A 25,406-nucleotide genomic window follows, 5' to 3' on the forward strand; every position below is an offset into this window, starting at 1 on the left:
TCGCTAAGGAAGTTGAGCATGACCTTAAGTGTCTTTTGGCCATTTGAACTTCTTCTGTTGAGAATTCTCTGTTCATCTCAGTGCCCCATTTTATAATTGGGTTGATTAGCGTTTTACGATCTAGTTTCTTGAAATCTTTATATATTTTGGAGATCAGACCTTTGTCAGTTGCGGGGTTGGTGAAGATCTTCTCCAAGTCAGTGGGTTGCCTTTCTGTCTTTTACTTCTTGTGCCAAGATATTTCACCTCCTCCTCCCTTCTCCTCCTCCTTCTTCTTTCCTCTTTCCTCCTCCCCCGCCTTCTTTTTCGTCTGGTCTTCAGTTGAGTTCCTACCTAGAAGAACATGACCTCTTTTCTGATAAAATCCTAGGGTATTAATGGTGTGTGTGTGTGTGTGAGGTATGTGTGGTGTGTGTGCGCGTGTGGTATGTGTGTGCGTGCATGCATGTGTGTGTGTTGTGTGCACACGTGTGTGTGGTGTGTGTGTGTGTGCATGTTGTGTGTGTAAGCTGTTAGGTGAGGCTTTGGTTTGTGTTTTCTAGTTTTTTTTTGTGTGTGTGGGGAGGTATTTGTATGGAATATTTAAAACCTAAGATAGCTCTGATGTGTAATATGTTGGCTATGCTAACATATTACATATATTAGTGCTGAAGGTACTGTATTTAACTAAGAAATGAAGGGAATATCACATCAGGTGGGTTTTGCTGACTGAAAATATAAGCTTACTAAATACTACGGTATTTGACTAAATAAATCAATAAATAAAACGTGGGATCTGAGCTGAGCTCCCTGGCGTATGACTTGGAGTTGCCTTAGATTGCTGTATACTCTTTCAACCTGTGGACACAAACAACCGTCAGCTTAGAAAAGGTTTCCTTTTTTGACTTAAGGTTTCATAGATTTTTATTATTATTTTTGCTGTAAGTTTAAGTCAGATTTCTGATTTAGTTAGTGCTGCATGTGTTCCGATGACGAGGTGGTGCCCTTGTCAATCTACCTGAGTTTATCAGCGTGGACTCTGCTCCAGTATAACAAAGAAACCCAGAACGCTCGGCTGTTTAATATGATAAAAGAGAAATTCCCAGTTGTGAAAATCTGTTGTGGTTGAGAAACATTTCTCTACTTATAAATGCTGGACAAGTTAAAGTTGGGGGGACTTCAGGGAGTCAGGTAAGACCTGGGGAGGGTTTGTCTCTTCTACCCACATGCTGTGGACTAGAATTCTGTTACAAGGCTCCAGTGTACCTTGGGGCCAGCAAACATGGACACAGGAATGTGGACAAGAATAATCCATTTCTGCCACCCCCTCTCTGCCCAGAATGAACTGATGGACCTTTTGGTTCAGACTCTGTCTCCTTCCAGCATTTCTGTGAATATGACCTTTCCCCTCAGGTTCCCTTTTAGATCCAAAGGGTCTCTCTGCTTCTTCCTGGTGCTGGGCTTAGCTGGCCTGCTGGAGAAATGTCAACAAAGAGGAGTAAAATACAGTCAAGGGATGGTTACATGGTCACATGGTTGACCCAGAATTGAAAGGAATATACAAAAGGCAGCCCTACCTTTTAAATGGGAGTCTCTTTTTACTCTAAAAACCGCGATTTGTTCTTGTTTTTTTTAGGTTTCAGACTTTTGTTTTTCTAAGTTGAGACCAATGTTAATTGTGGAGCCGAATTAATTGTCCACGAATACACGCTACTTGCATATTTACACAGTGGAGTGTGTGAATGGAACATCACAATGAGTGTTAAACACCAACCATCAGGAGTCACATCACAGCAAAAACCACAGCATAGCAATTGTAGGGAAACCTTTGGTGATTTAGCTCATCCCAGAATCCAAAGAAGTTCAGTGTTGCTCACATTGCCCCAGCTGCATTTTATACCTTACACATTAGTTTCTCAGATTTTATTTAATTTTCATAATTCCACGCAGTGGGACTTATTATCTGTAAGTGTTGAGTGATCAGAATGGTTATTCGGAGGCTGGGGTGGTTACCCTGTGGGGAAGAGCAGATGATCTGTAGATACGAGGAACCTGGACGGGGTCCTCAGCGTTAATGTGAACAGCAGGTCAGTGAGGGTCTGTAGTCCCAGCATTGTCCCGAGAGCAGTGCAGCCAGCCTGGGAGCGGCTCGCTCAGTAAGAGGTTCTCTCTCTAGGCATACGTGGGGAGGTGATAGGAGGCAGCAGAAGTCCACATGTGTCAACATGGGCATACGCCTTCTCCTGTGCACACACCGCAGATGCTTGCACCACATGCGCACGCACACATACACAAATGCGTGTGCACATATGCACGCGTGTGCACATATGCATGCGCGTGCACACACATACACAAACACTCACATAGTTTGCCTAACACTGAGGCTCGAGAGGGGTGAGCCTGCTCAGTGTCTCCACACTGAGAAAATGCCTGCCTAGTTGAGAAGAGAGGGTGGAACTTGGCATTTTATGCTTTTCTTCTTTTTCCTCACGAAGAAAAGAGACAAAACGTGGCAGACTTTCATGAACACTTGAGAGCCGGGACTGAAAGGACATTTTTGTCTCCGTCCTCTCGACCCCAGGGCGCTGCCATGTTACAAGGAAGCACAACCAAGATTAATGGTCAGTATCCAAGTCCTGTCTGTTAGTGAGGTGACATTGAGAGCAACTGCACTGGCCCCTTGCTGTCTTCCTCAGTGGACTTCCCAGGCTGATTTAGGGTGGAATTCTGCCCACTGTGATCATCAGACAGCTCATGGGTTATTCAAGGAGTGAATTTCCCGGACAGGCTTTAATCTGCCCTTCACTGGGATTCAGGTTCCAGGTGAGGACCCAGCTCAGTTACCTGGTATCTGCTTTGGCATTGGCAGCCTGGCACCAAGGTAGAATGTTACCTACCGCCGCCCGTGCTCAGGGGCAGAAGGGCACGGGGAGCTGTTAATTATTTACGATGGTGAGTTTGCAAACCCGCGGAGGACACGGCCACAGTCCCCTGGAGCTCGTTGCCTTTTCATCTAAAGTGCACGCAAATGATGTGCTTATCTGTGGGCCCGAAAATATCCCGGCTTAATTGCACATTTCTTGGTGAGCAGAAAGCAATTTGCAAAGCTGAATGATTATTACATTTAATCTAAATAATCAGATATTGGGTGACTAGTGATTGAGTAGTGTGTAATGTTCCAAAAAAAAAAAAAAGTAAAGAGGTAGAAAAAAATCAAGTTAGGTAAGATAAAGAGTGACAGAACAGGACACTTGACGTCCTCTTCTGGACTCCGTGTGGACAAATGGGCATGAAGTGTGCACACGCAATTGTGTGCATGCACCCCCCATACACATACACACAAGAGGGGACACATACACAGAGAGAAAGGAAGGGAGGGAAGGGGGGTATGTAGGAGAATTTCCCTTTAACTAAGATTAGGGGACAGTGCAGCTTATCCAAGGTGATGAAGCTGAGCTTTGGGTTCAGGTGCTAGGATCTAGGGTCCCCTCTCTTTTCACGACACTGTAAGGCAGACCAAAGCACTAGAGGACAGAAAAAGAAGCTTGAGTTGATCCACAATACAGGTGGAGGGGGGCTGGGGAAGAAGTTGACAGCGGAGGACAAGGGCTAAACTGTGGGGACTCAAGGGGAGGTCCGGCCCTTAGCTCTGTTTCATACACACCAGCTGGCCCTGTATTGTCATTGTCTAGTTCGAGCCTCAACTCAACCGAGTTCTTTGCTGGGGCTCAGCAGGTCTGTCACCTGCTAATGAAGGCTCCGAGCCAGAGAAGTGGGTGTCAGCTGTTGGGCTCCAAGAGCCTGATACAGAACCCAGTACACTGCTGGGCTGTAACTGGGATGCTGGGAGACTGAGGTGCAGTCTGTCTTCCATCTTCTCTCTCCTCCCACAGGTGCAGATCTGCCTCAGATCTATGTCACCTCCTGGTGAAGTGCTTCAAGGCAAACTCACTGAGCAATTCAAGCCCCCTGGATGAAGTTCAAGGCAGAATGGTTGAGAGTTCGAGACCAGCCTAGGGGTTTGCTGTTCTAAGTAACAATAAACTCCAGCCCATGTATGCTGCTAAACATGTGGATTCAACATGGTTGGCTGAGGCTCTCACAGAGCTCTGTCATCTGTCCAAGGGCACACAGGTGGGAATGTGCCAATCTCTGGCTGACTGACAGTGCCCTCCCCTCCATTAACCTGACCTATAAACTGTAGCCCCTCTCTGTCTCCCCTTTCCCATTCAGTGAAGCTCTCAGTTCATGGGATGTTTTACCTCCAGGGCCTTCTCGTCTCTCACCCTGAACTGTTACCATGACCTCCTAAGAGGATTTCTGGTTAGGTGACTCTATTCTAATCCATTCCTTATCTTCCTACCAGGAAAGTGGATTGTGTCACCTTCCTGATTAGCCCTTCTGTTAATCCCCCACAAGCTAAAACTACCCTCCTTGGGCAGGGTGATGGAAGTGTTATGGTAGGGCTCCATGTTTTCCTACAGTGCGGTTTCCTGTGCTAGTTATATGGGTACAATGCCATTCTACGTCTTAGAGAAATTCTTTTACATCTTTGTCATTGTAGTGGCTCTTATGCTTGGATAACTAGGTCCCTAGTTGGTGGAACTGTTTGTGAGGGATTAGGGGGTGTGGCTTTGTTGGAGGAAGCGTACCACCTCATGGTTGTGTCTCAAGCTCCTGTTCCAGTGCCTGCTGCCATGCTCCTGCCACGGTGGCCATGATGTCTAAACCTCTGAAACTGTGAGGCCCATCTTAAACAGGCTCTTTTAATAAGGTGCCTTGATAGTGGTAATTTATCACAGCCATAGAAAAGTCGGTAAGACAGCCATGAGAAGGGTGCATTTCTTGATTCCCTTCATCGGTTAAAGAGGTCTTTTTCATTGTTGATTCCCTTCATTGGTTAAAGAGGTCTTTTCCATTGTTGCTAAGAATGTGTTGATGTCATGAATGCTGCATGTTTAAAGAATATTTTCTGTACCTATCAGCACTACAATTAACTCATCCGCTTGGTCAATCTTTAGGCTCATTTTTCTTTTCTTTTCTTTTTTTTTGGTTCCCTGACCGGGAATAGGCTCATTTTTCTACTGTTAAATAAATCTTGTTTTCCTGGGTAAATCCACCCAGGTCTTCATGTGTTATCCTTCAAAAATTACATCTCTGGGTTCAGTTGGCTAATACTGTGTTGAGAACATGGCCCTGTGCACCGGCTCATGGAAATTCTTTTTATGGAGAGGTGACAAAAGTCATGTGGTGGGGAGAAGCAAAGTTGGATTTCTACTTCCACCAGGGATTAGGGCCTCTGCGTGACCAGGACTTTGGAGGGGGGGGGGGCTGTCAGGAGCTGTGCAATGCCACTATAGGAAAATAAAGATGTTCTTATTCAAAAGCCCACATTCTGCACAGCTCAATAAAACTCAGCATGAGATGGAATTAAATCTGATAAGAGTTTAATTCTTTTCATACCAGTGAGCTAAAGCCTGCATTTAAAAATACACCTATATATGATCAGTCCGCTGTTTCACCTTGCATACCGCAAATCAATAAAAGGAGAGGGAGATCAGCAGAGTCAATCCAGGGACCGTCTTGGAGAATCTTGGCTAAATCATCTCCATGTATGGTCCCTTCTCTGAGGCTTTGCCTAGGCCGAGACTGAAGAGGACGGCCTTCTCAAGCTCCACATAGCTCTCATACTCCAGCTTCAGTTCCGCCTCCAGGTGCTCTTTCGACTTGCTGTAGATTTTCTGGGTGGGAACAAGCGAGGCAGCTCTGTCAGCCACTGGCAGTTTAAAAACCAAAGATGAATGAAAAGGAGTTGGGTTTTGTTGAAGAGCCGGTGTGGCTGCTCTCCCGAAGGGGTTTATGGGAGGGTAGGAGGACAGGTGGACAGAGGGGCTGTCTGAGGGTCTGGAGAAGTGGGGAGTGGGCAAGAGCCTGTCCTCTGTGGTGCCTTTATAGACCAGTGGTTGTCAACCTTCCTAATGCTGCGACCCTTTAACACAGTTCCTCATGGTGACCCTACCTATAACATTATTTTTGCTGCCCCTTCCTAACTGTAATTTTGCTACTGTTATTAATTGTAATGTAACTATCTATGTTTTCCAGTGGGCTTAGTTGGTTCCTGTGAAAGGGTTGAAAACCGTTGCTAAAGACTAACAAACTCCTGGCTCAGTCTTTCCCACGGGTCCTGCTTTCCCTATGTGGCCTGGAAGGTAGGTTGTTTGTAATTGGAGTTGTGGCAACTGTGGGTAAACTGTAGCGGGAGAGTGTGACAGTGGCTCCTACAGGAGCACTTAGACCCGTGCTTGAGAGTACAACAAGCCATCCCCAGCTCATTGGTTGTAGTGAGACAGTTAATTCGCTGGAATTGCTGTGTGCTGTCACCTCCAAGGGCAGCTTTTGGAATGAGTCTTTCGCTTTGATTGTGTGACCGTGAGTCTATCAGTGGGTGATGTGTGCGGGACCTCTCTGTAGTCACATCTGTTGCTTTGCTTAGAGACCTGGGCTCTTTCCCGGAAAGTTACTTCGAAGGCTACTGTGTGCTTGGCTGTGAAGAGGCCACAGGTGGGGTTTGTTAGGAATCTGTGCTGACAGAGTGGCAAGGGAGGAGACAAAGCGACAAGAGACATGATTGCAAACCCAGGTGATGTGAGTGGGAACACAAGAACTGTTTATCGAGCCTTGAGAAGTCCCCAGTTCTAGCGGATGGCAGAGAACCAGCTCCAGCGTTCCCGTCCCCGAGAGAGGGACAGAGGAGAGTGGCCCGACAAGTGCTGTGTTCCTCTGACGGCTGCGTGCAAGGTGGACATGCTCCCCACGTCTCGGTGTCAGGGTTCACAGTGCTGTCCATCACAGCACGACAAAAGACAACCCTCTCTGCCTTTCTGCTACCATCCTTAGCCTAATAACTATTTGATGCAGTGGTCACGTGATTCAGCCAAATGTCTTCCAGTGAGCATCAGAGGTAGCTGTTGGTAGACAGCTCATGGCTTGTTTCAATGCAACGCTCTCCAGACATGGGAATTCCATGTAACGGAAGCACTTTTCTGGGGATCTTTGTATCTACACGAAAGGACTTTAGAATTACAGTGAGTTACAGAAGGATGGCACGGACAGACTCTCTCTGTTAGCAGGGCTGGGGAGCTGGCTCAGTGGGTATGGTGCCTATTGCCCAGCCTGATGACCCGAGTTCTTTCCATGGGACTTACATGACAGAGCACTGACTATGTAAAGTGCCCTCTGAGGTTTGTAAGTTGTCTGCAGCCTCACCGCCACATACAGAACACACCCACATGCAATAAACAGATAGAAATGGGATAGGATCTCATGGTGTGCTCAACAGGTAACTGTCACTCATAGTGGCCTAGGAAACCAAAGAAATGTCCTCTTGGTTCTCATAAGGAAAAGCAGAAAGCTGTGGAGTGCACAGGACTCCTGCGGGGTGAGCCCGGCCACACTTTCCCACAGGGAGGAGGCGGAGGCATCTCTCCTTTCTGAAATCTCACTCACGGTTTTCTTCTTCACCAGTTCCAGGGCCATTTCTTTCTTTTCTTGATCACGGATCAACTTGCGCTGCTGGACATATTCCAGGTGCCTGACCTCTCTTTCAAAGTAGTAGTTCACACTCGATACCTGCCAGAAGCAAAGGCCTGTGATGAGCTAGCCCCACAGGGACGCCCGTGGTCTTTCCAAGGCTCTGGATGCCTGCTGCTCCGTGGTTAGGATTTTCCTACCGCATTTCCCCACTCCACCTGACCAAAACTGTATAACCACCTTCTGAACCATGAGTGGAAGAACCAACTAGAATGTTTCTCATCCCTTAGTGGGGTGTGAACTGAAGGTGCACCTGCAGGTCAGGGAAGTTAGCTCCATGTGCTTGCTTCTGTGCTTACATTTAGGCCCCTGTGGTTTTTGTCGTTATAGTTGGAGGAGAGAGCTGTAAAAACCTTCAATTTTTACAGTAGATTTTGCTTTTACGGTAGTATTTGCTTTTTCCCTCTTTTCCCCCTTCTTACTTTGGAGACTGGAGTTGCATGTCCTCAACTGAACTTGGTAAACTCAGCTGAAGATAGTTACAGAGACTTTGTATTTCTGGTTGTGAGCCTAGCCTTTAATGGCGGAGCCATCTCTCCAGCCCTCTCTGGAGACTTTAAAGAGACTAGAAGCAGAGGTGAATTCCCCCAGCAGGCTTGGCATGCAGTCATATGAACATCAGGAGGGAGTCAACAGAGAGCTCCCTTGGGGAAGGCAGTCAGGGCAAGCTTGCTGCCTGTCCGGAACTAGCGTGATGCTGGCATGCAATAGACTGCAATCTATACATTTAATGTGAGTGCATATATATATATATGTATGTTTTTCAGTCATCAATCCTTTTACACCTCATTCTTAGGATTGCTCCAAACACTTAGATGGTGAGTATAAGGTTGGAGGGGCAGAGTACTGCGGCTCAGATGAAGGGCCAGCAGTATGCAAATATTAGGGAGGATGATAGAGAGATGTATGTCGTCAGAGTCCTTGGGGAAGGGTGTCTTTGACATGGCCGAGCTAATACTCAGTTACAGTTTGAAAAGAACGACTTACCCACATCATTCGTTTGACTTCAAATGTGTGATTATTTTCCTTAGCTTCAAACTATCTAATTCATATGATAAAATATTCCCTTATTATTTAAAATGTCCCACGTTTAAAAGGCCACCATTTTAAACACACCTTTAAGGTATGCCCCCAAAGGATGGCAAGATGGTTTGGCAGGAAAGGGTGTATGCTGCCAAGTTTGCTGCCCCGAGTTCGATCCCTGGTACCCACATGGTAGAATGAGAGAAACAAGTCCCGCAAGTTCTTCCCCAACGTCCAGACGCAAATAAGTAAGTATAATTTTAGACAAAGAAATTCATCAGCGACATTAAACTCGGGAAGCCGGGACTTTACTAACCTCGTTGAAGGAAGGGTGGCTCAGTGTCCACGGAATTTCTAAGATATGCAGTGTTCCATAGTAATCGGCTATGGCTATAAACTGCTGCTTCGCTGGAGGGTTAGAAAAAAAGGAGAGAGTCAACAAACAGAAAGTCCTCTGAAGAGGCTAAACACAAAAGCTGTTTTGTTGTGTGGTTTCCCGAAGGACCTGCTGTGGTGGCCGCGCTCTTGGCGCTCCGTCAGGCGCTCATGGCTGGACTATGTAAACACCGACAAGTCATTATTTCCAGTTGCTGGGATGAAAGCTAAAACCCCGAGTCTTTGTCAGCTTCCCACCACCTCAAATCTGGCTTTCCTGGTGTCTATCTAAGGAGAGGAGCTGATAGCTAACTTTCTCTGCCGTCTGAGGAAAGCCCACCTGAGCCAACACACCAAAAGCTGAAGGATCGTGCTGTGTAAACATGTTTCTGAGACACAGCTCGAACCATGGTTTTCCTATGACAAAACACTGGACTATAATAATAATAATAATAATAACAATAATAATAATAATAATAATAATGAACACAGTGAGAATGCTCATTCCCCAAGCTTCCTGGATGCTTCCCTCTTCTCATTTTCAGAAGGTCTGGTTCAAATTCCTGAATGCTACACTCATAGCTCTGCCGGTACGAAACCAGTGTTTTGTACCAAGGGTAGGAGAACAAGCTTTGGTCGTGCTTCATGGCTAAGTGGGAACCAGGCAGATGCTCTAGAGATCCTGAATGAATCCTGAGTCTCTGGGTGGGGTGTTTCTAGAAAAAAATCATTGAGAAAACCTTGTGCCTATAGACTTTTGGAAACAAAGGGGAAGTTCTTCCAGTAAAGACAGGCATCCTGGAGTTACATAGAAAATACTATTTGAGCCAAAGAGACAAATTAGAAAAACAGGCAGAAAAAAAACCCCAAGGGAATAAATTACTTTTCTATAGCTACGTCCTTGGATTTCTGCTTGTTTGGTAGGTAGGATATTGCTGTTTACTCATTTTCAACACTATGGCTTAGTAGATCTATAACCCTAGAGAGTTTTGTGATGTCGTGAGGGAGGTGCCTGATGTGGTCATTGGGAGCATCACTAAAGTACATGATATTTAAAAAGCCGACTCAGTATTCCTGGAAAGAAATAGCCAAAAAGCAGCAAAACTTTAGGACTCATACTCTGTGAAGACTAGCAGATGCTTCCCATTTTGTGGTTCAAAATCAGCCTCGGTTGGACCTGATCAGAAGTCTGAGAAATCATGGCTGAGGAGTCCAAACAGCGAGGGACACTTTTGGCTTTCCCAGAGTCCGGGAGCAAGATGGAGGAAAGAAGGGAGTGTTGTTGGAGAAACTAAGGGAAGCGTGGGGATCAGAAGGCACAGCCGGTTGGAGGAAAACACGGGAAGGGGGAGGGCCTTTTCGTGTGAACGCCCAGCCCAAGCATTCCTAGCTTCTCCAAACCCCGTTGCTCTAAGGATTAGATGAACATACTGGAAAAGGTCCAGGGTTTGATGTAGGTGATCATGGTGATGCAGATATTCTGGGACTGGGCCGGTTCGTGGGTTTTCTCCAGGAGGTCCCAGATATCGACGTATCCATCTTCTCGGCCGATGTAGAATACGCCGGGCCGTGTCAGGGACCAGTGCCCTGCCGTGTACCTTTTCGGTGCGCAGCATGTCTGAAGGAGCGGTCCAGTCTAAACACAGTGTAAAGGACACATTGAAAACTTTTTGCTCTGACCCAAGGAAAATTCAGTCTTTTTTTTTTTTTTCTAAAGGTACAGCTCAGTTGGCCATTATTACTTAACCATAAGTTTATCCCACTGGAAGTCTTACTTCCTTTTGTTGTAGGGTTTAATTGTTCAGAGAGAGAGGGAGAGAGAGAGAGAGAGAGAGAGAGAGAGAGAGAGAGAGAGAGAGAGAGAGAGAGAGAGAGAGAGAAACACGGAGACAGAGTGGTGCACACCACAGTGCCCATGTGGAAGTCGAAGGGCATCTTTGTGGAACTGGTTCTCTCCTTCCACCTTTACCCACTGGGCCATCTGGTCAGCAATGCTGTGGGCTTTTATATAGGACAAGCTATTTTTCTCTCTCATATATTTTATAAGCAGCCTTTTTCTGTCTTGTTTTAATTGGTTTTTAGAAGAGATTGAACCTTCCAATTTAGTTTCTGGTCCTGATATCCCCATTGCCTCTGAAAGGATGGATCTGTGGACAGCAGATTTGAGGAGCATGTGAGGCTGTTTCTCCTCTAACTTTATCTTGATGACAGAAACCTGCTGCCCATGGAAACAGTCTGAGCATCCACAAAAAGCAAACAAAAAGATGACTGTTATGATTTGAATATGTATCTCCCACAGATACAAGGTCGAATACTTGGCTCACTGCTGGTGATGCTGTTTGGGGGATGGTCTGGAAACTCTCGTGGTGGGACCTAGCTAGAGGAAAGCCTCGCCTTTGAAGCCTACACCCGATCCTGTGCCTCTGCTTCTTGTCTGCGGAGAGGTGAGCATCTTTGTCTGCATGCTGCTTCGGCGTGGGAGGGACCAGAACTAACTGAGCTACACAACCACATACCAGTCAGGCAGGCGAGATCTCTGCTCCTTTAAGTTATTGCTGAGGGGTTTTCATCACCACGGCCCAAAAGGAACTAATGCAGCTGTCCACTCCAGCTGCAAACCAGCAGCAGCGCCCACAGACTTTTCATAAGCCAGTCTAGATGGCTGTAGCTATGTTTGGGAGAGACTCTCGGGCACCAAAGCATAAGGGAATCATCATTTCCCCCCTTTCCACCATGAGATAATTTGCTAACTTGGGAAAGTTGTCTCAGAGGAAAGAGATTGGAATATGCTTTACGCTACTGGCATGTCTGCCTACCCAGAGGTATGTCCAAGTGTCCCTTATAGTTCGGTGACTAAAACAAGGCATGGGATTGTCTCCCACAAGTCAACTCCATGCATAGGAAACCCTGTCATGAGGGCAGAAGACTGCCCAGGCCTGGTCACCTCCAAGCCTTTCTGTCCCCATTCTCTCAATACCTTTAGTCTCTGATGGGGGGAGGGGCTTTTGGTTCCTGCCAGTCTTCTGAAAATCATACCAGAGTTGTTTGCTCTTTCTTTCTTTCTTTCTTTCTTTCTTTCTTTCTTTCTTTCTTTCTTTCTTTCTTTCTTTCTTTCCTTCCTTCCTTCCTTCCTCTCTTTCTTTCTTTCTTTCTTTGTTTTTTTTTTTGTTTTATTAATTTATTTTTTTGAGACAGGGTTTCTCTGTGTATCTTTCGAGCCTGTCCTGGAACTCACTCTATAGACCAGGCTGGCCTGGAATTCACAGAGATCCACCTGCCTCTGCCTCCCAAGTGCTGGGATTAAAAGTGTGCACCACCACTGCCTGGAGAGTTTTCTTTTTCTACTAAAAAAATCTTCCTCATTGTACAAACAAACAAACAAACAACAATAGCAAAACAAATGAAGCCTTCATTATTGACAGAAAGTTTGTGGATGGAGATTTAAGTTTTATTTTTATTTTAGTTTTATTTTTTAAGCCTTCAGTTTTATTCAGTGACACTCTGTGTGTAAATGTTGACACTCGTTTCTTTTTAGAATTATTTATATGAATTAGATATCCAAGGGGGGGCTATTTGGTGGGCGAGCATGTATGTTCCAGTTGTGACACACATATGTGCTCTGCCTCTTGTCCCTGTTCCTCCAGGTTTTCACAATCTCATATTTCTCTCAAAGGGGCATAGTAATCCAGAAGTCCCATCAAAAAGAACCAGTTTGCCCTGCCCTGCTTCACTGGATCTGTTTTTTTTTTTTTTTTATTGTTTGTTTGTCTTGGCAATCTTGCTCCCATCTGGCAGGGCCCATCTCTTAATCATGACCAGATCTTACCAGTGCACACATGTGTCTGGACAGGCAATGCTCGGCTGTCCCTGGGCCCTCAGTCTACAGATGCCAGCTTCCTGAACCTGCCAACATGCTGCTGGCGCAGAAGACAAGAGGCTGCCCGGTGATCCCCGGGGCTCCTCTAGTCGTCAGGTCCCACCTCCTGCTTTACAAGCAGGAACACTCAAGTCTGAGGAGCTGCCCGCAGTAGATATTCTCGAGAGCAAACACTATTGGGTTGGGTTCCAGAGAACAAGAGCCTTGCTGTGCTGTTTACTTCCTCTCTGGAAAGAAAGCCACGTGGTGGTGTTTTCAAAGACTCCCAGCGGTTCTGCTGAGGAGCTAGAGCCAGGCCATCTGTTCTCATTTCTCTATAAAGTGCCCCACGGGCACGATGAACTGGAACAGTCATTGCTCCCATTGTCTTTCTCAGTAACAAAGGCATGCCCGCCCACGTCATTCTGCGGGCAGCTTACCATGACTTCTTCCTTCCAGATGGCCACGTTCCAGCCCCCAATAGTGAGGATGATGTCATTGTAGAAAGGGGACCTCTGAACGGTGTGGACGGCCCCGTCATGGACAGTGTAGAGGTTTACAGGTTTCTTAGCTGTGGAAGTAGACAAGGCCAACTTTGGGTACATGGTCTGTCACAGAAACTTGCTTCCTGGGCCACTCTCAATGCCACGTTCTCCCTCATTTACCTGTTTGTCAGTTCATTCAGGGAGTTACTATTTGTGGATTGCTTACATATACAAAGGTCTTCGTGTGGGTGGCTGGACATTAGCTAGCTAGTAACCCAATGTGGTCCTGGCCTCAAGTGGCTGACAGTCTAGTGGGAAGAGAAGATATCCAGTAAACAAATCCTCCAGCAAGTAACTGAAACCATCACTAGGAAGAATGACAAGGGACACTCCTAACTTAGAATGACTGGAGGAAGGAATCATTTAGGTCTTAGTGGAGTTGAGTGCTGGAAGTTTCTGGTGAGGAGGAACAGTGCACACCGAAGGACAACACACACCAAAGTCCCGGAAGAGGAGCAGTAAATGCAACCTGGAACCACAGGCATGAATGGACCGGGTCTAAGAGGATCAGACTATGCACGGCCCTGCAGGGAAAAAGAGTTCAGATGGAGGCCAAAGTGCAATGTTTTTGTATGAGTCCAGCTCAGACCCAAGGCTAGTTCCGAAGCTGCTATGGTGGGAATAGGTTAGAGGCAGGTGGAAGCGAGGTGGGGACCCAGTGAGGACCACTTCTGTGGTAGTTTAGGGGTGTGTATGTGTGTGTGAGAGAGAGAGAGAGATAGAGACAGAGACAGAGAGAGAAGGGAGGGAGAAAGGGAGAGAGGGAGGAAAGGAGGGAGGGAGGGAGGGTGGCGAGAGGTGACTATAATTAATCCACAGTAATGGTATGGATTAAGATATGGAGGCAGCTTGGCCAGGCAGGGAGTGAGGTGCAGTGCTAAGAGCAGCCTGGTTTCTGACCAGAGCCACAGGCTTGAAGCGATTTCATTGATTGCAGCTAACAAAGGTAAAGTTCAGGTGCTGAGACCAGAGCTCAACAGATCCTCGGCCACAGGCCTGGGGGGCTTCCTGCCTCTCAGGTCCCTGCCCAGTGCGTACCAGAGTAGGGCCTGGCTTTCTCTCCCATCTGCCAGGGTTGACCTGAATGCTCTTCATTCCCTGCTCCAGACTCCAGGGATGACCATAAAAGCAAAGACCTACGGGGCCTAAGCTGCAATGACTCTATCTACACTAAAACTGCAAATTGATTCTGCAGCTCATCATTTTAAAGGTATGTGAGGGCTGACCCCTCCCCCCGGCCCCCATTCAACACTGAAGGGATATTAAAGAGAAAATTTATAAATTTTCTCCTAAAATTATAAATCAGGGCTTTGAAAGGCTATTTGTCCATCCACATCCACGGCACCACCATTTGCAGTAGAAGAAAGGCGGGAATAACCATGGGTGAATGTCCAAACAAAATGTGGCCTAGGTAGGTGATGGGATATTATTCATCCTGGGCTGCAGAGATGGCTCAGTGGTTAAGCACACTGGCTGTTCTTCCAGAGGTCCTGGGTTTGATTCCCAGCTTTGGAGCAGATCAGAACACCACGTCTCTATTTAGGGGCAGAGACATTCTAGTAGGAAGGGGTCACTAATGCTCCTGTAATATTCTTCCCTCAAGAGCAGAGACCCTAAAACCATTTAGGAGATAACTTGTAACTGGGGAATTGATATAACCCATTCCCACCATGAAAATCCAGAAGTCTAATCCCAAAGCTGTTCACCAGAAGGGATCAGCGTCAGGACTGGAGTCGAGGTCACAGGCTCAGGTGTAGCTTCCAGGCAGAGTGCTCATTCAGAAAGCGATAAGAAACCAGAACTCTCCACTGGACCTCAGGGGCTGAAAAGCGTGGACATTTCCTGCTTCTGGCCAAGGACAAAAATGGAACTGTTCGCCTCAAGATCCTTGCCCCTAAAGTGACTGCCTGGTTTCTACTTCCGGTCCTCGTCATTATCTTCACTGACCCCACAGTGGTTTCGTAAGGCACCACCTGAGGCTGAGAGCAGAAGTCCCCGCCCTTTGCGGTGACACAGCTCCCTGGTGTGTCCAGCAATGGACCTGAAAAGTGTTGGGATTTATGACTTTCTTTGTTTTGTTGCAACAAAAATTTCAAGAACTTTTTTGGGGAAAAAAAAAAACGTATTTGAAAGGGAACTTCGGGTGGCTCAAGTCTGTGTTTTCAGACCATGATCATTCTCATTCTCATTTGGCTCTCGAATAAATTTTCTTTTAGCCCCTTAGAGGTGAGAGATGGTTTTTTTTTTTTTTTTTTTTTTTTTACATTAACAGTGGGTTTCAGGATGACTACAAAGGGTTAAAAAGAGTGGGGTTCAAGAGGTCTCAAGGGTTCTGAGAAACAGGAGAGACTGAAGGAAATGTAGCCTGTGGGGGTGAGCTGACTAACCGAAGTTAGTCAGAAGTCAAAGGAGCTGTTCTGACTTGCTGGCTGTGGATGCAGGCTTCAGGGTCAGAGTTGAGCTGTCCACTTCAGTCCAGTTGTAAAGGCAAAAGGGCAGGCTGGGTCCAGCTTGAGGGAAGGGAAGAAGGTCTAGGTGGGTGGACAGGAAGGCAGGCAGCAGTTTTATCTGGGAGGCCGTATCAGGCGAGAATGAGCTAAACTGAAGGAATAGTCTGGGAGTTCCCCGCACGGGGTCCTTGACAGGTCTGGAGGAGCCGTGGTCTCTGCAGGGCTAAGAACCTAGATTTTGGGGCATGGGGAGGGCAGGTGAGGGAATTACAGCCTTTCCTAATTCTGAAATGTCTGATAAGTTCTTGGGGCTAGTTTCCCTGATTTTTTTTTTTAAATTTGCCCTTGTTTCCTTACTGTCCCAAGTCACCCTGATACATTTACAGGGTGACACTCTTTCTATTCTCACTGATAATAATTTATCAGTCTGTGCACTGTGTGTGGTACCAGACAGATACCATTTGAATGCCCATTATGCTGCAAATGTCATCCTCCATCCTAAAAACTCACCCCCAGGCTGAGTGTAAGAGGAGTCTCATCGGTCGGTCAGGGCCTGGTCTGAAGGGCCACTGCTTTATACAATATAGAACAGACTGATCTCAACAATAATAATAAATAATAATAATAAACTAATAAGAATGGTGGCTCTTCTGGGCAGGAAGGAAGAGATCCTCTTTCTGAGGCTTCATCTTGAAGAGATCACAGAACTCATATTTCCCAGGCCTTCTTGAGTGATCTAGAAAATTCCTTGTAAGGCAGAAGATGCCCCAGACAACCAGTGGCTTTGTTTTTGTGAATGTTTTTGTTTGTTTCAGGGTTACCCTTGGGGAAGTTTCCCTCCACACTGTCTCTGAGTGAGCAGGGCTGTCCTGGGGCCTGGAAACCCACGGAAATTGTCTGATCCAGCTATGACATTATCCACAATGGTAAGGTGGGTTGTTGTTAATAACATCCTACGCTAATCTTTTATTTCTGGTGTCCTTTGGAAGACTAGCGTGACTTTCAACAATGAACGGAGCTGTCCCTAAGTTATTAAATGGAGTGTCGGAGCCCCCAGGCCAGATCGGGTAAAGACAATTATAACAAAACCAAAAGGCACAGACTGGCGGCAGACTGCCTGCGTTCAAAGACTGCCATTGCCGCCCAAGGCAGCGATCCCACAGGGCTGCTGTGACAATGACAGGCATTTAGCTGTGGAAAGTGCTGGAAGGGTACCTGGCATGCATATGTGCTGACTGCACAGTTTAAGGGTCTACTGCATACAATGGTTTATGCCAACTGTCCTCACTCAGATCTGCATCTCTTGACTTGGTCCTTGGATCATGTGGAAATATTTAACGTGACCCCACCCCCATCTCATTTGGGGTAATCTGCCTTTTTTTCCCCCTAAGAGGATGGAATTCTCTCTCCCGCTTGGTTGTGTAGAGCTAGGCAGATGAGAAGGGACCAAGTTGTGGCAGCTCCCTCTGCCTTTGCCCAGGAGACATGCTGGTGTTTATGACAGATGCAGGATGGGAGCTCACAAGGAAAGCATCTGCAGCCCACGGACTGTGAGCAGGACACATGGATTACAACTGAGGGCAGCTGCGTACCAATCCTCCCACCCTGCAAGCATTATTCAATGGGAATAGCAGGCTGGCTCAGCGTTGCCTGTCTCATGGCGCTCGGCTGATGGCTTCAGGGGCTCCCACAGCCCTGGGCTAAAGCTCTTCTCATTTGCTGGGAATGGACTAAATGCCAATGAATGAAAAGCAGCTCCTTTCCATCCTGACCACCCATATCCCACTGGCCAGGAAATCTTGGCATAGAGAGCCTCACATCGCCCATGTTTTTCGCTATGTGGCTGTGACGGTGCCTCCCTGCTAGTCCACATTGCTCTTATTAGGCCGCTGTGACGGTGCACCCTGCTTCCGTTAGGACCTCCACAGGCAATAGCCAGCTCCGCTGGCCCAGCCTCTACTCTCTTGCCAGGCTCTTTTTCTAAATACGGTTGGCTCTGGAAATCTCATTGATACCATCAGAGTTCTTTGTCCCTGTGGGCTGTTGTTGACCTCTGGGTTGCTATGCTGTGGCCCCGAATTTTCCTGCTTCCTTCCTGTCCACTACTCCTTTGGGTTCCCTTGCGCTTGCCCTTGTTGCTCTGTGGACAAGGAGGGTCTTTCCTTGTTTAATCTGAAACGTCTCCACCCTTCAGGGCTGTAGTGTTGGAATGAGATGACTCCCGTCTGCTCATACAAAGGTAACTAGAAAGGACAGGACATGTGGCCTTGTTGGAGTAGGTATGACCTTTAGGAGGAAGTGTATCACTGGGAATAGGCTTTGAGTCTTCAAATGCTCAAGCCAGACCTAGTGTCTTTCTCTCTCCCTGCTGCCTGCCAGTCCAGATATTGAACCCTTGGCTCCTTCTTCAGCACCATGTCTGCCTGCATGCCACCATGCATCCCGCCATGATGACAATGGACTAAATCTCTGAAACTGTAAGCCAGCACCGACTAAATGTTTTCCTTTGTAGGAGCTGCTGTGGTCCTGGTGTCTCTTCACAGCCATAGAACATTGACTAAGACAGGACTCAGCTCAACTGCGGGTCCAAGTGGGACCATTTCTTAACAGCCCGAGAAAGACAGCTCTTCTCTGGGCTTCTCCGGCACTCTCTCTTTGCTGATAGCCGTAACACTAGCATCTGTTTGCCTTGCCAACAGGGCACTTCCTCCTCGTCTCCTCTCACCATTGTCCAACCCACAGCATCAAACTGGAGTAAAGGTCACTTAAAATAAATGACCGTTCCTCCACTGCTAAATAGTTTCAAAATCTGGCTGTAAGAGGAGATGGGACCCCAGGAGCATGTATGAGACCAGGAGGAAGTCACGTTTGCCATGGCATTGAATCCTCTACTGTGGGTCACAGGACTGAATGGTGCCACTATGATACATAATGTATGCGTGCAGCACACATGTCCACCATGGGCATCCCTGAATGAGCTCATAAGTATAGCAATACCCCCAAGGTGCAAAGCTTCACAGACGAAAGGAATACAGAGAGGTAGAAGGCTGTCTTCAGAACACATGCGGTGGCTACACTCTTGATCTCATGGCACTGGTAATTACTGGTATAACATCTGGGAGAGCAAGGGAGAGCTGACCCACGAGGCCCCATTTCCCCTGAGGAACTATAGGCAGATGAAGGTTTTTAGTCAGGCAGGGGCTCACCAAGCCCTGCTACTTCCTGAATATCTGAGGATAGTCCATGGTGGCTGGAGAAAGTATGACATCTCTTCAGTGATGTAGACACTGGCAAAGAAGCCCATGCTCCTGTAAAGAAGTCTGAACCAAGGACCAGTAAGCGAGTCCAGTGAAACTCATTGGCTCATTAATAAATAAAGTAATAAGGACCAGGTAGGAGGATGAAGGGGACCACTGGGAGTTGGGAGCAGATAGGAGAAGGTGATGAGGAGTGGTGATGATAAAAATGCATTTTATATGTGTTAAAATGCCATAAGGAATCCCATTATTACATATGCCAATAGCAACAGGAAGATCTTATTAATAGGGAGCTAGCCCATAAAACTTACGCATAAACCGTCCAGTTTCAGAGTCTCTCTCCATTTTCCAGTCTGTGTATATCACCTCGCCTTCCTAGAAAGATAACAGGTTCTGGATAAATGCATAAATGCGGTAAGTTCAGAGGCAAGAGACCTTGTTTTCTGCAGCCCTGGGCTAAGACTGGGGGGAACAAAGACAAATAAAAGCAACAAGTCACATGAGAATCCAGTGTGCCAAGTGGAAAGAGAGGCTCAAAATTGTTACTGCATTTGATTCCAAGATGAAATAAACGAGTTTGCTTTATGTACGCATAGTGATAGGAGTGACCTGGTTGGCTGTGGAGACTCGCTATGCGTGTTTGCTGGCCTTCCTAACTTTCTGCGGGTGAGTGGCTGGGCGAGAACAGGTTTGGATCGTTCAGTGATTTGTTCTCAGCGTTTTAACCAAGTTAGGATGTAACAAAGACCTGGAATAAGGCAGAGAGGAACGATACATCACAGCATTTACCTTTTAAAGCTGAGATCAGGAAGTACACGTCTCGGCTCGGATTTAAGGATTGTGCAGCCCGGTGCTAACCTACGGCTGTTTTAAGGAGAGGGAAAGACAGAAGCCTCTAATGTGGAGCAGCCGAGGAGACAGTCACACAGATGGGAGACAAAGGCGGTGAGGTGAGCAACAGTGGGGTGAGGCAGTGGTCCCACCGTGAACCTGCTCCAGGTCACCCAGATCGGGGCGACCTTGAATGTGTGCTCCTCCGGCCTCCTGCTTCCACCTCCTGGGTGCTGAGATCACCCATGTGTGCTCTCAGGCCTGGTTTACGTGGTGCTCGAATGGAGCCCAGGGCCTCACGCATGCTAGGCAGGCACTCGGCCAACTACGTCCCCAGCCCATTAAGGAGATTTCAGACCTGAGTCTACAAGGCATCTCAGTCAAAACTCTTAAATACAAATTGAACATATTGAAACATGAAAACGCCTTCAGGCAGCAAACATGTCAACTAAAGGTTATAAAACTACAGCAGTGTGTGTGTGTGGGGGGGTGGGGATGTAGTTTAAAAACCAGACAATTCTAGCTTACCTCTGTCCCCACAAAGAACTTGGTGCAGAAATCATCTATTGGCTTGAGCATATTGGCTAACCCAGCCTCGAGATTGTGGTAGGGGTTTATTTCGGCTGCCTTCAGGGCTCTGATCTGGTTTAACATCTTGTCTTTCTGAAGAACGTGGATAGAAGAAGTACCTGTTTAGAGAGAAAGACATATCATATTTGCCGTTGCTTGCCACACACATCTATTACGTTCTTCCCCTTCTCAATAAGGCATTGGTTGAGTCCGAGACTCAGCAGGCTTCAGCTTAGCTGTAACTCCCCAACTTTTCAGACCACCACCAACTATGTCAGAATATTTTACGCATTAGAGCTGAGTGTGCAAGCAGCATAAGGGACAGCTGTTCTGGAGGCCAACAGACTGGGATATTTTTTCTCGTATTGATGTTATTTTACTTTTTTTTTTTTGCAAAAAACGCTACTTTATTAAGATCTTTACCTAAAAATGTAAAAAGTTTTTATTGAACTGTGTCTAGGGGCCACTAACTTCTGGATTCTAAGATGGTGGACAAAAGGAGAGGTCTTTGGTCACTAGATGGCGACAGAGTGCCAGAAAACCGAGCGGATTCAACAGGGGCAGGTGAGTCACGGTCCAAGCCAGGGCTGGATCAATAGGCAAAATGCCACAGGAAAGTCCTGTGTGCACTCCGCTGGCCAGATCCAGGCTGGCCAGAATAGGTGTGTAGCTGGCAGTGGGCCAAAACCACTATCTAATAAAATTCTTAAAGTTGGCTATTCACCCAGGAGGCAGGAAGTGGCCAACCTTTCTGAGACCCTGGGATTGTGGGTAACATGAAGTTTTGTATGGGCCGTGTGTGTCTCTGCTGGGAACATATCTTTTGCTTCTATGATGTGGTTTATCCGAAATGCTTTTCTTTAAGGATAACTTATAACATCATGTTGTCCAGAAAGAAAATAGTCATTTGATGGCATGTCTTCCTGTTTGACAACTTAGGGGTGTGCTACAAACTACTTACTTTAAACAGGCTTTTCCTTAAGTGCATGCAAATGTATTTGATATCTGTTCCACCAGAATATTAGCTCTGTGAAAGGAAAGACTTATCTTTAAAAAGATTTATTATGTTAAATTGTGTGTGTGTGTGTGTGTGTGTGTGTGTGTACGTGTAAGTGCAGATTGGCCACTCTACAAGAGAGGGTGTCAGAGCCCCAGAGCAGGAGTTGGGCAGTTGTGAGTCATCTGCTGTGGATGCTATGAGCTGACGGGGGTCCTCCAAAGGAGAGCATGTGCTCTCGCCGGCTAAGCCGTCTCTCCCGCCCCAGACCCGTCTTTCAACTGCTGTGTTCTCAGAGCCTGAGGCCTTTTGAGAGCTTAAGAAATACCCGTTGACTGAATGTAGTGTGAGCATGGCACCTTGGCATGCGTGAGGCCCTAAATTCACTTCCCTGCAGCACGAAAGGAAGGAAGGAAACATTAATTTTAGGGTTTATGTTTCTAAAGGCAGAATTTCAACATTTGAAGCAGCAGCTGAAGGACAGGACAGGGACAGACGAGTGTGCGACAACAGAAGATCACATCGATGCCTCTCCCTCCGCCGTCGCTAGGACGGAGTCTCTCCGCGCGCGGTTGCAATTTCTGTAACTTCAGTTCATGACTCAAGGTCTACTGATGTCAGGAGGGAGCAAATGGAAAATTCCAGAAGCACCTCATTCTAAGTTGCCTGTCAGTCTCCTCAGGGCAATGAGACATGGTGCCATCTGGTTCCGTGCGGCTAAGGTGCGAGTTGCCCCTGTGGCAGCACATCCGCTGGACAGGGCACCTGCCCATCAGTCACTTAGCCATCCTGCTAATCAGATAGGCAGCGGTGGCACTGCCGAGCTCGGGCTCCAGTGACCCAGTCCCCTTTAACTTACTAACGGTGCTGAAGTGCAGATCAGTGAGACTGGTGAAGCTGCAAAAACACGTCAAGTGGAAAGCCGGAAACACAACCCAGCACTTTTAGGGACCGATTCATGGAAGCTTTATTCCAGGATACAGTCATAATGCTGTATTTTATGAATAGTTCCATTGTTAGTGTCTTAATTGTCTTGTTTATAGAGCAAATCTGTGTGTTTGTGTCTTGAAGAGGCTATTGAAGATCTTGGAACTCATCCCTCACAGATGGCAGGACCACTGCTTGCTAGCTCACTGGGCTAACAAAGCTTACAGAGCTTCTTGGAAGTCAGGGCCATGACCCCATGTCATAACTGAGCCTGGGGCGGGCATCACTAAAAATCAGTAAAAGTCTTCTGACCCTGGGCAGGTGGCACACACCCTTAATCTTAGCGCCCAGAAGGCCGGTGGATCTCTGTGAGTTAGTCTACACTGTTAGTTCTATGACAGCCAAGAATATGTAAGGAAGATCCTGTTTCAAACAAATCCTACCCAATAACGGACTTTAAACAAAAGTTGGAAATTTTACAACTGAAATCCTTGGGGACAAGGCAAGTGTCTGAGAAACGCTTCAGCTGCTGGGTAGTTCTGTGCACTTTGTACGTTTCCAGGGCACTTTGCTCTCCAGTTGAAGCACTCAGCAGACACTCCGAGGGTTCAGGTAGCTTGTGCATACCCTTCCATTACTTTCCAAAGAGGTATGGATTGAGCCAAGCTAGATTTAAAAATGAATTTTCCTCTTTCATTTGGTTTAATTTATCATGGTGCCATGTAGCTGTTAGTTTAAAAATTATAATTATAGAAATTGGTTTCTTTGTGTTTCATAATTGATTTGGCTATGCCTGAGATAAGTTTCGGTCTATAAAATTATTCTTTTTATAATAATACACATCCCTTAGGTGGGCTTCACTCAACAGTACATTTGATTTCTATGTTCTTTGAGGCTTTCAACTTGTTTACAATGTATTTTGGTCATATCCACCATACTCGTTATGGCTAAGATTACTGGGATGAAACACCACGACCAAAAGGCAGGTGGGGAGGAGGAGAGGGTTCTGCCATTCACAGTTCCATAGGACAGCTCATCATTTAAAGCAGTGAGGACAGGAACTCAAGCAGGGCTGCAACCTGGAGGCAGGGGCTGACATAGAGGCCATCTCAGGGGCTCTTCAAGTCCAGTGTTCAAAGCCAGCATGGGCAATAAAACAGGTAGAACAGACAGAGACAGAAAGACAGACAGACAAACCACATACACGCACACACACACAAGTGCAGCACTCTCAGGGCTTACAAAGCTGAACCACAGAATTCTGTGTCCTGATGATTTTAGTACAGGCCATCTCTCTTACAGCTATTATAAACTTGAATCCTTCTTACAAATCAGACTGTCCCAGCAGGTAACTCACCTTAGACATAGACGGATATGAACGCACCAAAATGAGCTTTTGATGGACAAAGGCGGTTAGTTAGTTACCTTGTATTCTGCAAAGAAGAGGGTCTTCGCCCAGGCTCAGCTTGGTTGGACAGTGATCTAAGCTCGTTTCCCCCTTAGACAGCTTTATCTGTTGGAAGAACATAAAAGAAAGTTACATGCTTAGCAAACCCTTGCATTTCTTCCTTTACCTGTCCCCTCTGCTCCTAGATGGTAACAAACTTACCTTTTACTTCCCTGCCCCTCCTTTATCCCAGTTACTTTTCCCCATGGAAACCATCTAAATCCATATTTCTAAGACCATGCAACCAAGGGAAGCTTGCCTGGGCGCAATCGCAAAGTGTCTTCTTTCTTTATACGTTTTATATCCATCCCCAAACTCACCTTTGTTGTAGCTTAAAACAATGATTTAGTGCCCTGATCCCTAAATCCTTCAGTAGAATGAAGCTTCAGAAGGGGCCTGGATTCTACCCGGATGCCTGCTGGTCTGAATGATGGATGTGGCTCTGTGCCTACATCGTGTGCCCATGGTCAGAATAATAAATGGCCGTTGGGTTTCTTCCTGTATGGCAATCTTCCCCTATTTTCTCCCTCTGACTCTTTATCTCCTCGCTATGTGATTATTCTTGGGTACATTTGCATATTCATTTGCTTTACATCTCAGCAAATCTTACCCAAGACAATTTCTTTCCTTTCTTAAAAATTGCTTCAGATTTATTTCACCTTGTGTATATGGGTGCTTGGCCTGTATGTATGTGTGTGCACCATGAGCATGCTTCGTGCTCACAACGGCCAGAAGAGGGCATCCCATACCCTGGAGCTGGAGTCAGTGCTGGTTGTGAGCCACTACGTGGTTGCTGGAAAGGAGCCCATATCCTCTGCAAGAGCAGCAGGTGCTCTTAAGACGCTGGGCCGTCTCTCCAGCCCCCTCCTCCAGACAATTATTAATATTCTCGTTAATGTTCTTTCCCAGCTACCTCAGAAATAGTCTCACCCCTCCAAGCTCCTTCTCTGGGAGCCAACACCCAGGAGTGTCGACGTGATATTCATAAATTAAAAGAAAATATAAATATCAAGTTTGAAATTAGAATCACACATCTAAAGAAAAGATCTCCACACACCCTCCACATGTTCCCATACACTGCTAGGCTATTTTCAAGGTGAATTGCCCACTCAAGTTAAATACAGATGACTTATTCGGTGACTTCTCAGCTCTGTTTGCTGCAGTATTAGCCTGTCATTTCTTACTACTGATGTCTAAAATGTGCATATTTTCCCTATTGAAGTGGGGAAAATTAACTTTCCTGGGCCCACCTGAGTAGCAACCAATCTAAAGAATCATCACTCAGCTGTTTCTAAATGTAGCTTGCTTATACAGGAGATACCAGCATCGAGTTCACTGTGATTTGGGTGTCTGTTTGGGTCTAGATCAGCATCAGTCATCCTTAGTCAGGTTGTTATTGGCGGAATGAAGGAATTAGTGAACACTGGGATCCTGTGCTAGTCTGAGCCATTCTTCATTTGGAGGGTGGGTGCACGGTGCAATCTAGGCAGAATGTGTGGGGTGTAGGATAGAACCACGCCCACGTTGTTGTAGGCAGAATGTGTGGGGTGTAGGATAGA

General features: G+C 46.6%; 1 protein-coding gene across 1 annotated transcript in view; it reads right to left on the minus strand.

Moving 5' to 3' along the window:
- Positions 1 to 5,450: 5,450 nt before the first annotated feature.
- The window catches only part of Wdr63 (WD repeat domain 63), a 43,715-nt gene continuing 23,759 nt past the window's right edge, over positions 5,451 to 25,406 (minus strand). Inside the window, exons 16-23 of the mRNA XM_005357401.3 lie at positions 23,826 to 23,913; positions 20,435 to 20,595; positions 19,387 to 19,450; positions 13,264 to 13,394; positions 10,399 to 10,603; positions 8,909 to 9,000; positions 7,486 to 7,608; positions 5,451 to 5,720 (exon numbers count right to left, since the gene is read on the minus strand). Of these exons, the coding sequence (XP_005357458.1) occupies positions 5,577 to 5,720; positions 7,486 to 7,608; positions 8,909 to 9,000; positions 10,399 to 10,603; positions 13,264 to 13,394; positions 19,387 to 19,450; positions 20,435 to 20,595; positions 23,826 to 23,913 (1,008 nt within the window). The 3' untranslated portion in view covers positions 5,451 to 5,576. The remainder of the gene's footprint in view (positions 5,721 to 7,485; positions 7,609 to 8,908; positions 9,001 to 10,398; positions 10,604 to 13,263; positions 13,395 to 19,386; positions 19,451 to 20,434; positions 20,596 to 23,825; positions 23,914 to 25,406) is intronic.

Source organism: Microtus ochrogaster, chromosome 21 (genome assembly GCF_000317375.1).
Source record: "Microtus ochrogaster isolate Prairie Vole_2 chromosome 21, MicOch1.0, whole genome shotgun sequence".
NCBI classification, from domain to species: domain Eukaryota; kingdom Metazoa; phylum Chordata; class Mammalia; order Rodentia; family Cricetidae; genus Microtus; species Microtus ochrogaster.